Source organism: Kalmanozyma brasiliensis (assembly GCF_000497045.1).
Source record: "Kalmanozyma brasiliensis GHG001 unplaced genomic scaffold PSEUBRA_SCAF6, whole genome shotgun sequence".
Lineage (NCBI taxonomy): Eukaryota > Fungi > Basidiomycota > Ustilaginomycetes > Ustilaginales > Kalmanozyma > Kalmanozyma brasiliensis.
The window spans coordinates 204,416-217,689 of record NW_015961989.1 but is presented as its reverse complement, the minus strand read 5'-3'; the positions used below and the strand labels follow the sequence as shown (position 1 = coordinate 217,689).

At 58.0% G+C, this 13,274-nt stretch overlaps 5 protein-coding genes across 5 annotated transcripts; 1 reads left to right on the top strand and 4 right to left on the bottom strand.

Moving 5' to 3' along the window:
* Positions 1–466: 466 nt before the first annotated feature.
* PSEUBRA_005452 (UTP--glucose-1-phosphate uridylyltransferase) lies at positions 467–1,942 on the bottom strand (the record flags this gene model as incomplete). The annotated part of the gene is made up of 1 exon (XM_016438879.1): positions 467–1,942. One exon carries the CDS (start codon positions 1,940–1,942, stop codon positions 467–469), a length of 1,476 nt encoding a protein of 491 aa, XP_016290178.1.
* Positions 1,943–2,983: 1,041 nt separating this feature from the next.
* PSEUBRA_005451 (Protein of unknown function DUF3425) lies at positions 2,984–5,428 on the bottom strand (the record flags this gene model as incomplete). Its single annotated transcript, XM_016438877.2, has 1 exon — positions 2,984–5,428. One exon carries the CDS (start codon positions 5,426–5,428, stop codon positions 2,984–2,986), a length of 2,445 nt encoding a protein of 814 aa, XP_016290177.2.
* A 3,007-nt stretch (positions 5,429–8,435) lies between these two features.
* On the bottom strand, positions 8,436–10,445 carry PSEUBRA_005450 (NAD(P)-binding domain protein; the record flags this gene model as incomplete). The annotated part of the gene is made up of 1 exon (XM_016438873.1): positions 8,436–10,445. One exon carries the CDS (start codon positions 10,443–10,445, stop codon positions 8,436–8,438), a length of 2,010 nt encoding a protein of 669 aa, XP_016290176.1.
* A 378-nt stretch (positions 10,446–10,823) lies between these two features.
* On the top strand, positions 10,824–12,259 carry PSEUBRA_005449 (tRNA-binding domain protein; the record flags this gene model as incomplete). Its single annotated transcript, XM_016438894.1, has 2 exons — positions 10,824–10,886; positions 11,042–12,259. The coding sequence occupies 2 exons, from the start codon at positions 10,824–10,826 to the stop codon at positions 12,257–12,259; spliced, it is 1,281 nt and encodes a 426-aa protein (XP_016290175.1).
* A 141-nt stretch (positions 12,260–12,400) lies between these two features.
* PSEUBRA_005448 (Mitochondrial inner membrane translocase subunit Tim17/Tim22/Tim23/peroxisomal protein PMP24) lies at positions 12,401–13,203 on the bottom strand (the record flags this gene model as incomplete). Its single annotated transcript, XM_016438885.1, has 3 exons — positions 12,401–12,433; positions 12,527–12,852; positions 13,008–13,203. The coding sequence occupies 3 exons, from the start codon at positions 13,201–13,203 to the stop codon at positions 12,401–12,403; spliced, it is 555 nt and encodes a 184-aa protein (XP_016290174.1).
* Positions 13,204–13,274: the final 71 nt, after the last annotated feature.

Below are 13,274 nucleotides of genomic sequence, written 5' to 3'. Positions count from 1 at the left end.
AGCGTAAGGGGCCAGCACAGCTCGAGACGTCTTTCGGAACACAGACATCCAGCGGCCACCGTCATGAGCGTTGCGGCGGGTCGCTCCTTTGTATCGCCTTAAGCTTCAAACGATCCTGTTTGCACGTCCTTCAGGAGAGGGACGCGTCGTTCTCAGCACGCAGAACTCGACGTGACCCCCGATAGACCGTCGAACCGACGTGCCTTTCAAAATGGGCCGGTCTCAACCTTCGTCGTCAATAGTGGTCCGCCCGAGCGCGTGTAGCGACGCTTAGTCGTCTGGTCATACGGCATTGCACACGCAGGAAGACACGTCGCATACAAGTCAGCCGGCGGGGCTTTCTCGCGTTGTTGCCTGCCACATCGCTGCTCACTGTGCTGTTCGGATCATGAGTTTCGCTCGCACGCTGGAGCACTTTGGCATGATAAGTCAATGTTCGATTTCTCACAGAGATCTCAGACCTGCTCTAAGGCTCGACATTCCCCTCGAGCGTCTGGCCACTGTACCTCTCCAGTCCCTCACCGCTATAGCTGACCAACGGGCTCACCTCGACCTCGCCCTCGACCTTCACCCCCGCGTTCTCCAACCACCTCTTCTGCTGTGCCAACAGATCTCTCCTGCTCGTATCTTGATCATCCACGCCTGTGCCCTTGGCGTTCTTCAAAGGGCTGAACTCCTCCTTTCTTGCTACTTCGTGCACTGCCAACTTGTCGCAGAATGGGAATACGTCGAATACGAACAGTTCCAACTTCATGCCGTTAGGCGTGCTGGGCTTGTGCGGTTTGCCCTCGGCGTCGACGGTTGGGATCTTCTTGCGTGCAATGTGGAAGGCCATCTCGCCCTCGAAGGCGGGTACTTGCTCGGAGAGGAAGTGGGTCGTGTAGAAGTGGTTGACGATGTTGGCTGCACGGAAGGAGAGTTCGCCGTTCCCTTCGCGGGCCTCGCTGAGCGCCGTGGGGATCTCGGAGTACTCGACGACGCCAAATTTGCCGTCCCGCAGCGCAATGACGCCGACTGACTCGGATGGATCCGTCTTCTTGACCACTTTTACACCCGCCTGGACGTTCTGTGACAGACAGACACCGAGGAAGACCGGGTCGCCGACCTTGACGAGGCAGTTGTCCACACCGTATGCGTGCAGGTATTTGATGCCACGTCGCTGGAGGTCCGAGATGACTGTGTCGGGCGAACCCTTGTTGTAGGGTGTGCGGAGGGCGCGGTAGAGACCTCCGTTGCCGTCCGGTGCAGTGGCCACTTTGTGGGGCGTCTCGAGCAGGATCTTCCCTTCCAACGAAAGACAGGGGAGCGTTCCCTGTTCGAAAAAGACGATGTTTGCTTGTTCCAGACCAAAGTACTTATGCTCGGCAAAGAAGGCTTCTGTGTCCTTGCGTGTGGGTCCAGAGGTCATAATATACCATGGAATGACGACTGAAGAGCAGGACGATGACGAGGCGGAGGCGGAGCCGTGCTTGGCTGCAAGCTTTTGGAGCGAGAGAATACGCTCGGCCTGGATCTGGAAGAGGCTCTTGTGCGAGGGCAGCCCGATGTCGTAGCAGCCCTTTGGTGCGCTCGAGCCCAGACGAGTGCCCTGACCACCAGCCATGAGTAGGACACCCACCTGGCCCTGAGCAATGGCATTGAGACCGACCGTCCTGAAGTGCTCGACCTTGGCAGAGTCCGCTTCGCCGTCAATGGTGCATTCGACGGACGAAGGAGGTGGTGGAGTGATCTCGTGCGACTTGCCCGCTCTCGCCTCTTCGTCCGCCTTGATGGCGGTGTGGAAGACCTGGTTGACTCGCGACACGTCGAGCTCGTCGAGCTGTTGAGCAAGCTCGGTCTGCTGCTCGGCGGACAGGGTATCCCAGAAGGCGAACAGATGGGACTGCCCCGCCTTTTCATACCTCTGTCGGAGGCTCGAGATGTCTTCAGATGAGATGGACATGGTTGCTGGTGGCTCCAACCTTGGTATGCTCGTCTTTCTTCTTGGTCCGTCGAGGTAATCGCGAATGAACCAATATTGCCGTCGTGGCCTGTGCAAGACTTGCTGCGAATCAATCGAGCGAGAGTTCAAAGGAGTAGTGGTGGTGCCTGCGAAACAACGAGTGAAGAAGAAATGAAGGGTGTGACTGAAAGGTAAGAAGCTAAGTTAAGCGACGTCGCTGGCAAAGATCAAGGCGTAGCCGTGCCTGAGAAGGATTCGCAGCAACGTGCATGTGCGAAGGCAGTGCTTTCTCGCCGTGTGTGTTTTGTGTTGATCGACGGCGCTTCTAACTTTCTGAAAACGCATTTGGCCTGCCAACAGCAGACTTGGATGCGAGCCCCTAAGCAAAATGCATCAGAAAATTCGCTCCTTCTGGCTGTGGGAAAGTGCAGGTGTTGGTCTCCTTTGACAGCAGCAGGCGGCCAGTTCACACGCATGCACGCGTCACCGCTGCAAAGTCGAAAAAGGCGAATTCGCTTGGCCGCTTCTGGACTCATTTCGCTGTTCACATGTTGACGTTTCAAGGCGTAAATTCTCCGAATCGCAGCTTGGCCGGTCCCTTCCGCGGTCAAGCAAGGTGTGCGGCACACATCGCCATCACGTCAGTCGAGAGGGTCTGGGTCAAGGAGGTCAACGACGACTGCGATTATCGAAAAGTAGTACAAGTGATTGTGCACGTGGACGCGAATAGCGACCGGGCAGTAGCATAGAGGAAGAGGAATACAACGTGGACGATGAGACAAGAAAAGAGCGAAGGGGTTGGCTGTCGAGAGATGCCATGCTGAGTAGCGTGACAGCGATCTGGATGGCCTGTGGAGTGAGAGAAAGATCTGAATAGAGGGAGAACAAAAGACGGAAATGCAATACAGAGTACGAGGAACGAGAAAAGTGGAACAGAATGAGCCCGGCTTGCAGAGCCGACGAACAAATCAGCATGCCGCTACCTGAGCACGGACTCGACGATGGTCACAGAGGACAAGATGCGCATGGGTCGGCTTGAGATCAGAGTCGAATAGGATCCTCGCCACGAGCCCTCCTCCAACGGTTGGTGGCCTTCAGAATCTCGCCATCCACCATGTAAGGATACTTGCGGAAGAAGCTTTCCTTGAACTCGAAGCACTCGCCGTCAAACACGTCACCTGCCGGCGACCATACTCGGAGCGTCCGAACAATCTCGTAGAAGAAGTCGTCCAGCCAGCGCTGAGCGGGTTTGCGCAGACGATGCGAGCCTCGTGGCTTCTCAAGGAAGCCGTACGAGTACACGCGCGCCCGGTCCGGCATGACGACGGCACCGGCAAAGTCCTTGGGCTTCCAAGCCGACATGTCGGCGAGCAACGCGGTGCGCTTGCGGATGTCAGCGTCCGTCAGCTCGGCATTGACGTCGTCCGTAGGCGAAGCTTGCTCTGGAGCCTTGGGCCCGTCATTGATGCGCTCCTCGCTGAACCGAGCCGCATCTTCTTCCTCCCGCACCAGCTCGTCGAGGTCCGAGAAGGCGCTGAGGACGGTGAGAAGGCGGTCACGCATCGCTGGGTACGGGATCACAGCGATCTCGATGGGATGAAAGCCAATGCGCATCTGCATCTCGGTGGGCATCAGGTTCTTGGGCAGGTACAGCTCGGAAGCGCCAAAGGCAGGGTCGCCGGGAAAGCGGGGCATATCATCAAATTCACCGATGAAACCTGGCGCTTCCCGCGCGGCACGGAGGTTGATGATGCCCGACTTGAGTTTGGTGGTGAATGGCAAAAGCGTGCTGAAATAGAGTCGGCAGACTCGGTACAGAACGAGCTCGGGCACAGCGACCATCGATGGGAAGTTCTGTGCCGCCTTTTGGCGCTTCTGGTTAAGCGAGATCTCCCACATGGCCTTCTTGGCGGCCTTTCGCGATGCGGTCTGGGACGACTCGGCGACTTCTTTGTCGGTGGCGGCAGCCTCAGCTTTGACGGGCGCAGTGCTCTGAACACTGCCAGCGCCAGTACTGTCGCGACGATCTCGCGTGCCGTCATCCTCGTCCGAGTCGCTCGTAGATGAGCCTGCGCGAGGAACCACGTCGTCGCCATCTTCCTCCTGCGAGGCGCGTCCAGGGAAGCGGCGTCCAATCATGGTCTTCCACTCTGCCTCGGCGGAATCATCCTCGAGGTGCGTCTCGATGAGATCAAGGTGGAAGGCGCCGGTGAACTTGGTGAACTGGATGGGCGGCACCTCGGCACCGTCCTCGCCGCGGATGCCGGCTCCATTGGACAGAGCGTGGCTGTACTTTTTGGTGTCGGCCAGAGCCTTTCTGAGCGCGGCATTCTCGGTCTCGAGCGTCTCGAGTCGATCTTGCTTGCGCTTTCGAGACTCGCGTTGAGACGCCTTGTTACGCTCGCGCCTCTCTGTGCTCGTCTTGAACGGCACTGAGTCGAGTGTCGAAGAGGTCGAGATGGTCGAGCCGGGGTGGAAAGTGGCGCCACTAGAGGCGCGTGCCGAGGAGGAAGCATCGCTGACCGCAAAGGATTCGACGGGAGAGATCTTGCGTGCAGACACGGTGGAAGCCTTTGCGGTGACGGATGCAGCTGCAGAAGACGACGCCACGCTGTGTGATGCAGATTGTGCAGGTGCGAGCCAGGCATCGATCGACTCCATCATGGAAGCCGAGATAGGCTCTCCCACAAGCATGCCCGCAAGCGGAGGTACCGATGTAGATGCGTATGGGTGGAAAGGCTGTGAGATGGCGATATCCGGAGGACTGTTGGAAAGGCTGGCAGACGAGTTGGGCGAGACGGAGCCATTCACGCCTGCAGATCCTGATGTCGAGTGGGCAATGTTCTGTGCGGACGGACCAGCCGAGGCGACCATGTGCATACTCTCGTCGCTCGCACGCCTGTCCACCGGAGAGGGCGATATCGAAGCTGCCATCGGAAGCCCGGCGCCAGCCACCATTGGCGCTGGAATACGGCCGGAGGGTCCGACAATGAAAGGTGCGGCATCGGTCGAGCCGATGTGGGCTGACTTGGGCGGGAAGTCGACCGTCGGCGGTACCGAAGCCGCATGATGGTGATGAGCAGGTGCGTTGATGGATGGGACAGATGGACCAGCCATGTTGACGGGTGCCGCAGCGGACCCATGTGGTGGTGCTGCATACGAGTCAAGGTGGTAGGGTAGGGCGGGTTGCGCGTTGACCTGCGAAGCTGGCTGCTGAGAGGCGTTGTAGAACCAGGAAGGGACGTTGGATCCACTAGCACCGTCGAAGGCGAGCGAATGATCAAATGCAGCTCGAGCGGTGGTGTACTGGTAGTTCGAGGCGAGATCGGAAGCCTGCAGTGGGTACGGCTGATTGTGGTGGGGAGCATAGGCATGCGCAGCGGTCAGACGAGGATCGGCGCCGGCTGGGAAGTCGGGCGCGAGCGTGCTAGATGGCCTACGGCCGAAGGGAAGCGAAGCAGCCATGGTGGGTGTAGTCTGTTGCATGCGGTCGCGGCAGGCTGAGCTTAGAGGTGAATGCTCAGATAGGGTTGAAGTCCTATTTGATGGAGATGCCGTAAGGCTGAAGGACAAATCGGACAGATCCAGGCCTGTATCTGAAGAAGAAGTGTCGGGTTACAGGACCGATGTGCGTTCTGAGTCAGGGTGAAAGCAAGCGGGCGATGAGGTTGTGGGAACGGACGATGCACGAGTCGATCAAAAGGCGACAGCAGAGTGGAAGCGGAGTCGATGAGCTGATGTTGAAAGGTTGTGGACTCAAAAGACGAGCGACTGGAAGCGAAGAAGTAGAGGGATGGATGAAGGCGTGAGTACGTTGCACAGGTACAGGAGGTGGTGGTGATGGTGGTGATGGTGACGATGGCGATGGTGATGGTGATGGTGATGGTGGGATGGATGCAGTTGAGATGGTCAAGGGGCAGAGGGCGCAGCGGGCAGGTTTAAAGACAAGGCAGGAATCGAGAGGTGTCCGAACACGGCTAATGGGTACGGAACGGAGCCGAACGGCACTAGCCTGTAGCTCTCCCTAATGACAATAGGCAGGGAAGAGTGGGTTGATTGCCTGCGGCTGATGCGAGCGGCGCTTGTGATGCTGCAGCAGGAGCAGCTGCTGCTCTTTTGCGGTCGCTTGGACAAACGGGAGAAAGGGAGCTCTGATCGGTAGAAATTCGGAAGGCCTTCCGCTGAGCTGGGCAGCCAGACAGCTGGGCAGCTGGAAAATGGAAGCAGGAAAAGGCACGATCGGTATAGAGCATGAGGCTTCGAGGAACCAACGCGAAGGACAACTGAACAGCCAAAGCAGGCGGATGTGCGCACCCGGTTCAGAGCGGGAAGAGCGAGAGAGGGAGCAAAGTCGGACGTTTACAGCCGAGTTCTAGACTGAGAGCGGAGTTTGGGCTTTTGTTTGCACGCATGAAGAGAGGCTCAGCAGAGATCAAGGGTGCTGTCCAGCGACCGACGGCAGTGCCAGCTGAGCAGAGTTAAATTGCGGTAATTTGGGCAGCTGCTCATGCCCTTTGTCTTGGCTCTCCTGCTTGCCTGCCTAAGTCCGGGGTGACCACGCCATCTGCGATCTGAGTCAAAAACTTCGTCAGCTTGCGTCCGACATCCGGCCGCTTTCGCTGTCAGCTCAAACTTCTCTCGAGAATCGTCGTGGCACATTTGTTGAAGCCATGCCAGGCCCAGCTTTCGATGCTTGACTGTGACAACCATGGTCAAAGAGAAGAGGAGCCAAAGGTCGGCTATAGTAGATTGTCTGAGCTTTATTTTGCCGGGTTGGAGGAATGCTTCAGACGCGCCTCTTGGAAGCGAGCCAGCCATCACCCGCTTGGCAAAATTGAACTTGAGCGCTGCTTTGCGAGCACGAGCGCCCTAGCGAAGTCTATTGTTGTGCTGCCTCCTTTCAAGCTAAGCCCAGGTAGCACTTGTCGCCACGCTCTGCTTGCCGCCTGAACCACAGACGTCAATCTAGACTTGCGTGCTCGCGCTCCTGTCGCGGGCTCTGGTGAGACTACAGTAGACTATTTCGATCCAGACAATGTTAATGGCTGCCGCGCTCTAATTGGTGCCGACGGTAGCTTGCCGCAAAAGCGGGCAGGCGACCCTTACTGTTCGAGGTCCACATGAAGCCTTGCTATGTTCCGGAACCCCTCATGTTCGCGATTACGGCGCTGTGCATCGAACTTGGCCGGGACTGAACTTGTCGGCGTCGAATCACGGTTAGATCTCGAGCGCCAGGGCGGCAAAGTTTCGGTTCCATCACGGTCTCTCGATTTCCTCGATGAGATTTGCCACGGTTCATCTCGCCAAGACGCGGATCTCGGTCTTGCTTCGATGTCGCAATGTGTGGGTTAGCAGATCGTGGGCAACGCTCTCGTCGAAGGCCGCTTTGGCACGTCCGCGGTCTGAACGCGCGGTGGATAGGCTCTCGTACTTCATGTTGGCTCAGGCGAAGGGCGGGGCGTCTGCAACGGGAGAATGATGTTGAACGCGGACAAGCTCCCAGAGGCACTTTGTCTTATCGGAACGAACAAGCGTTTGCGTGCTGCTTGAAACGCAGAACCCTGTCCTGGCAAACAGGTTTTGCCATCGACGCCATCCCGCCATGCATGAACACGCTCCATCCCGGAAATGCACGAGGCAGTCGTCGTCGAGCACCCCGGTTTGGGTCGCAGGAAATGTGGCGTCTATCGCGGGTCGCAGGCTCTAGTGTGGGGAGCAGGTTGCATACGAATAATGCTCTTCGTAGCTTCACACGAGGATCCGGTCAATCTACACAGTAGGAGGGTCGAGGCTCGGCCTTCTCGCGTTGCCTATTCTCCGCTCGACATTGTTCCCAGTCAGCACAATCAGGTCCACACCGTTCCCGAGCTAGCCCTGCCGAGTCCGACTTGCTTTGCCGCATAGCCTCGCTAACGTCAACACTCGCCATGTTCGAGTAAGGCGAATCCGACCTCGCTTGTGTGATCGGTAGAACGGAGTTGCTTCCCGCACCAATGAATCTTCCGGGATGGTGGCAAACGTGCTTCCAACCGAATCCCTGGAAAATCTTTCTCTCGACGCGAGATTCTTCCAGCCAATCCGGTTAAATTTTTGACATCGACTCTCCACGGATGTCTGCTTTGTTAACTCCTGGCTTAGGTCTTCTTACAGCCGTCGGACGCAGTCAGGCGAGTCCAAGGCGCCCGAGGCCTGGAGCTTGATGGCAGCGACACAAAACTTTGCTTCGGGGGTGCGAGGTCAACGTCGGTGGATTTTGTGACCTCAATTTCGCTGACCAATTTTGAGGTCTTTTCCCTGTAAAGATGCGAGCAGGGGGCGTCGACGGCCTTGTGGGTACCAATCGGGGCTAGATCGGACGATCCGACTGACTTGATGGCGCAGAACCGTCACCGGCTTCGGGACACACATGACGCCCACAGAGATTTAGAGGGTCAATCGAGCCATTGACAATGCATTCTATCTAATGTGAAGCCTGACAATGGAAGGACGCTGTCTACTGCACCTTCTCCCACTCGGCATCTTCGGTCGAGCCGCCGCTGCTGCCGGGCACCGTCGAAGTCTTGACCGTGATCGCAGGCTTGTCTTCCTCCGAATACGCCGGTGGTCGTGCATCTTCCGTATCCAACCCCTCCTGCATGCCGTCCTCCTCCAGCGCAATCTGATGTTCGTGCTCCTGCACCACGAACTCGTCACCTGCCAACGAGCTCCAGGGGGGCAGATCGCCCTTGCGCGCACTTCGCCAGACGCCGCGTGCCATCCTCTCGCACTGCCCCACGTACTCGCGCGCCATACTCAGCACCCGGCCGCTCTCCTTCGGGTCTCCTTGCACTGTTGCAGGATCAATACCAGCAAGGGCCAACCGAGCGCCCACACCGGGACCAGCACCGCCCAGCTGCGAGCGGTAGTATTCGATGTTCTCAATCCCCACGTACTCGCGACCCCAAAAGTCGGTGCGACTGCCGTAGCGCTTCTTGGGGTCCGGCTGCGGTGCCAAGCAAGCATGGCTGACCGAGACCGCACCCTTGAAGGGATCGATCGGGTGGTGTGGCGACCCCACCCACCGCGCAATGTAGAAGCTCATGATGACAAAGAACGTCATCCACGTCGCGACAAATTGCGACATCATGGTGGACGCTACGACGCCTGGATGCGCGAGGAAGCTGCGTGGTTCCGGCTGACCTGGCACGGCGCGCGATGCAGGTGGCAGACCAAGGAAGCCGTGCGGAGCGGTGCCGCTTGCCGACGAGGCGGAGCGAAGCATGTTCGTGCCGCGGTCAACAGGTGACATGCCGAGGAAAGAGGGTCGCTCCTCCATCGGCGTACCCGGCTGCGTGCGCATCCGACGGGTCTGAAGCGCATCATCCAACCCGAAAGCTGCTAGCTCGCACTGATACTTGACCGATTCGTACGGTAGCGGCGCCCGTGAGACGTCGAGACACTCGTAGTCGTTGACATCGTAATACTTGGAGAACGCCTCCACGGAGCTGGTCCAGATGATGCGCGAAGGGGTCGAATACGGTGTCGCGCGCAAGGAAGGTAGCAGGGCTCGCACCAGGATCCAATGCGCGCCGACGTTGCACTGCCAGACCCAGCCAAAATTGTCGTCGCTCTTGTCGCCAACGCGCTGCATCTTGTAGGCAGGCCACGTGACGGCATAGCGGTACTGAGTCATCATCATCCACATGGCGTGCAGCCAGTTCATGCCGATCCAAGCCGACGAGCCAGCGTTGAGCACCACGTGTGTGACGTGTGTGTATCTTTCGCGCACCATGCGGGCACATTCGAGCGCGCTCCCCATGCTCCCGAGATCGAGCGGAACAAATTCGATGCGCGTGCCTTGACAGAAGCGACGTCGATAGCTTGCGTTGGCTCGCTTGGTTCGCTGCTCCAGGCTGGCATCGAGATCAGGCGAGTCATCGGAGTCGGACGTGTCTCCCTTCGCATCCTCAGATCCATCCTGCGTGGCCGAAGCATGCTTGTCGTCTTCGCCGTTTGCAGCCGCTTGTCGCTGATTCCTCCTGCGTCTCACATTGTTTTCCTGAGCATGCGCTACGAGGGCAGGGTCGGCGTCCTCGTGCGGCGTGTCGCGAATGTCTTGCTCCGACTCGGGGTCGGTCAGCTTGTCATCCTTCGAAGTGTCATCAAAAGCGTAGGCCCAGCTCTCTGGAGGGCCTGTCGGGGTATCCTCGTGTTCCGGAAGGTTTTCGATCCATTTGAGCAGCTGTTTGAGCTGTTGCCTCGCCTTGTGAGCCTTGATAGGATTGCGACACGCGAGGACGATGGTGCACCCATTTGCCGCGGCGAACGGCGTCGGCGAGGGCTGGATTGATGGGTCCTTGATCGTCGTTGGATGCACAGGAAGAGTATCGGTAGGGGTGGGAGACGAGAGCTGGACGATCAGTCTCTGACAGATGCCGAAGCCAACACCGGCGTTGGCACCCGTCACCAGGATGATAGGGCGAAGGTCCTTGCCTTGCGAGCTAGAAGAAGCTACCGCAGACATGTCCGCCAGGGGGGGGTGTGCGAATGTTGAGAATTGACCTTGAGATGGAAGGCGGAACACAAATGAGACTTGAACGACGTCTCAGTGAATTGAAGGACTGCTCCGCGTTTCTGCGTTGTCTCGTCAAGCAAGCCTCGACTGTACCAACTCTGCGCTTTCAGCATGCATGAGCTGATTTCTACGAGTTGATCAACCGTGGACCCCTTTCTCAGCTTGAGTCAAGTATTTTTAGAGACTGTTACGTCGGCACCGTCAAGACCTAAAAATCGAGCTTTCTTTTTCGAGAAGGTGCGCTCGACCATGTTTCTTCTTGCTTCTCAATTTCGAGCTGCTCCAACACCTTTCTGTTCAGCAACATCATCGCAAACCTACATTACAATGTCCGGACAGCGAGCACGAGAGCTTATCACGGCTACCTATGCGCAGTATGCAAATGATGCAGTAAGTAGCAGCTGCTTGTCTGCCTGCAGCCTTTGTCCAGCTCGCTCAAATGACTGATCTCACAGATTTCCCTCGCTCTGGCCACTCGACCATGCTGGCGGTCCCTTCATACATCTGCTCGACGTACGAATTATCCCTGTTCAACAACACAACAGAACGCGATCCAGCAGCTTCAAGGCGACGCCGCGTTGCCGCTGGTAGATCTCGCAGACAAGCTTGCCGGCCTTACCGGCAAGTCGAACCAGATCTATGGCGCCGATGACAAGGCCAAGTCAGCTACCACCGAATGGCTCAAGAAGCTCGACGGCTCCGACGAGGCGCAACTTGCCTCCTCGGAAGGACTTAAGTCGCTCAACGAGCAGCTCGACAACGTCACTTACCTCGCTTCCAACGAGCCGACCGTGGCCGACCTCGCGCTGTTCGCCTCCATCTATCCCACCGTTTCGAAACAGCAGCCCGCTGAGCAGCACGCGACGCCCTCGGTCGCACGCTATGTCTCGCATCTCTCCAATCTGGCTGCCGTAAGCAAGGCTGCCAGCGCCGCCCAGCTTGGCTTCTCTCCATTCCAGCCAACTTACGAGGGCATGCCTACCATCGAGCGTGCTAAGCCAGAGGACCTCAAGAAGGCCAAGAAAGCCAACAAGGAGGCGGCTGCTGCTCAGGCGCAGAAGTCTGAAGCTCCTCAACAGCAGACCGAGGAGCAGCCCGCTAAGAAGGAGAAGAAGGAAAAGAAGGAGAAGGCGCCCAAGGAGGCCAAGGCTGGCGGTGGTGGAGGTGGAGGCAAGAAGGGCGGTGCTGCCGCCGCCGCTGCCGACACCACCGGCCCTTTGCCATCTCAGGTCGATCTCCGTGTAGGCAAGATTGTTTCTATCGAGAGGCACCCGGACGCTGACGCGCTCTACCTCGAGAAGGTGGACTTTGGCGAGGCCGACGGACCACGAACCATCCTCAGCGGTCTCGTCAACTTTGTGCCGATCGAGAAGATGCAGAACCGCATGGTGATTGGCGTGTGCAACCTCAAGCCCGCCTCGATGCGCGGCATCAAGTCGTACGGCATGCTGCTCTGCGCAACCGCCAAGGAAGGCAAGGACGGCGGTGTGGAGCCGGTCCACCCTCCCGAGGGCAGCCAGGTAGGTGACAAGGTCTGGGTCGAGGGCTTCGAGGGTCGTGAGCCCGAAGCGGTGCTCAACCCCAAGAAGAAGATCTTCGAGACTATCCAACCGGCTTACACCACGACGGAGAACAAGGAGTGCGCTTGGGTCGGTGCTCTGCCGGACGCGGCGGACCCGGAGGCTGACAAGAAGCCCCGCCTGCTCAGGACCGAGAAGGGTGTTCTGTTCTCAGAGAACTTTGTTGGCGCTTCGCTGTCGTAGATCGGCGTTTCAAAGCAAAACACAATCGAATCGCAGCACCGGACCCGTGCCTGAACCTGGCTGATTGAGCCGTCCTTGAATCTCTGGACTGCTGAAAGGAGAGACGAGACTGAAACTGAATTGCGTTGCTGTCTACCACATTTATGCGTCCGACTCAACATCGTCCTTCTTTTGCTGTTTGCGGCGACCGTGGATAGAAGATGGTGGAGAGAACAGTCAGTGAACCAGTCCAAGTCGTGCTGAATCGGACTCTCAGCAGCTACTCACCTTGAAGAAGTTCTTGCGACGAGCCTCTCGCGCTTCCCTCCAGCCTTGCCCGCCGGGCCCGTGTTCTGCGTCCTCTGCGCCGTGAGTGAAGTCTGTTGGCGACGATCGTGCGTATGTGCCCTGCAGCGACTTGCCTGCTGCGTCGAAAGTGCCGATCAACGCTGCGAGCGAGGCACAACCACCGAACATCATGGGCACCGAGCGAGCGGCAGCTCCGAGTACAACACCGGCAGCACATCCTCCGATGGCACCGTTGACAGCATCATCCTTCTGACGGAAGTTGGCAGCCGTCGCGTCGGTGTACGAGAAGATTCCTCCCATTGCAGCTGCGGGCGAGGTAAGGGTGTGAGTATAAGGCAATCGAGGTCAGCAAGCTGAAGCGTTTTGTAACGAGGCATGTCGACGACATGGCGATGGTACAGAGCAACACCAGCTCGTGTACTGCACCCGTCGTTGTCTGTCGAGAGGGCTGACTACTCACTGAAAAGAGCAATAGTGCTTCCTGTGCGTGTGAAGACACCGAGGGCACCCTTGTTGTGGGTCTGCAAACTGTTCTGGATGGCACTGACCAAGAGGCCAGCACCGGCGCTAGCGGCGCCGGCGGTCATGCCATCAGCAAATGGGTGTCGTTCCGAGAAGGTCTCGGTGACGACCTCTTCGTTGGTCTTGTTGGCCATGGTCGATACTGATATCTCGTGCCCTAGTCCGTGCGGTGATTCCGTTGGAGCTCGACACAAACGCTGTCGAG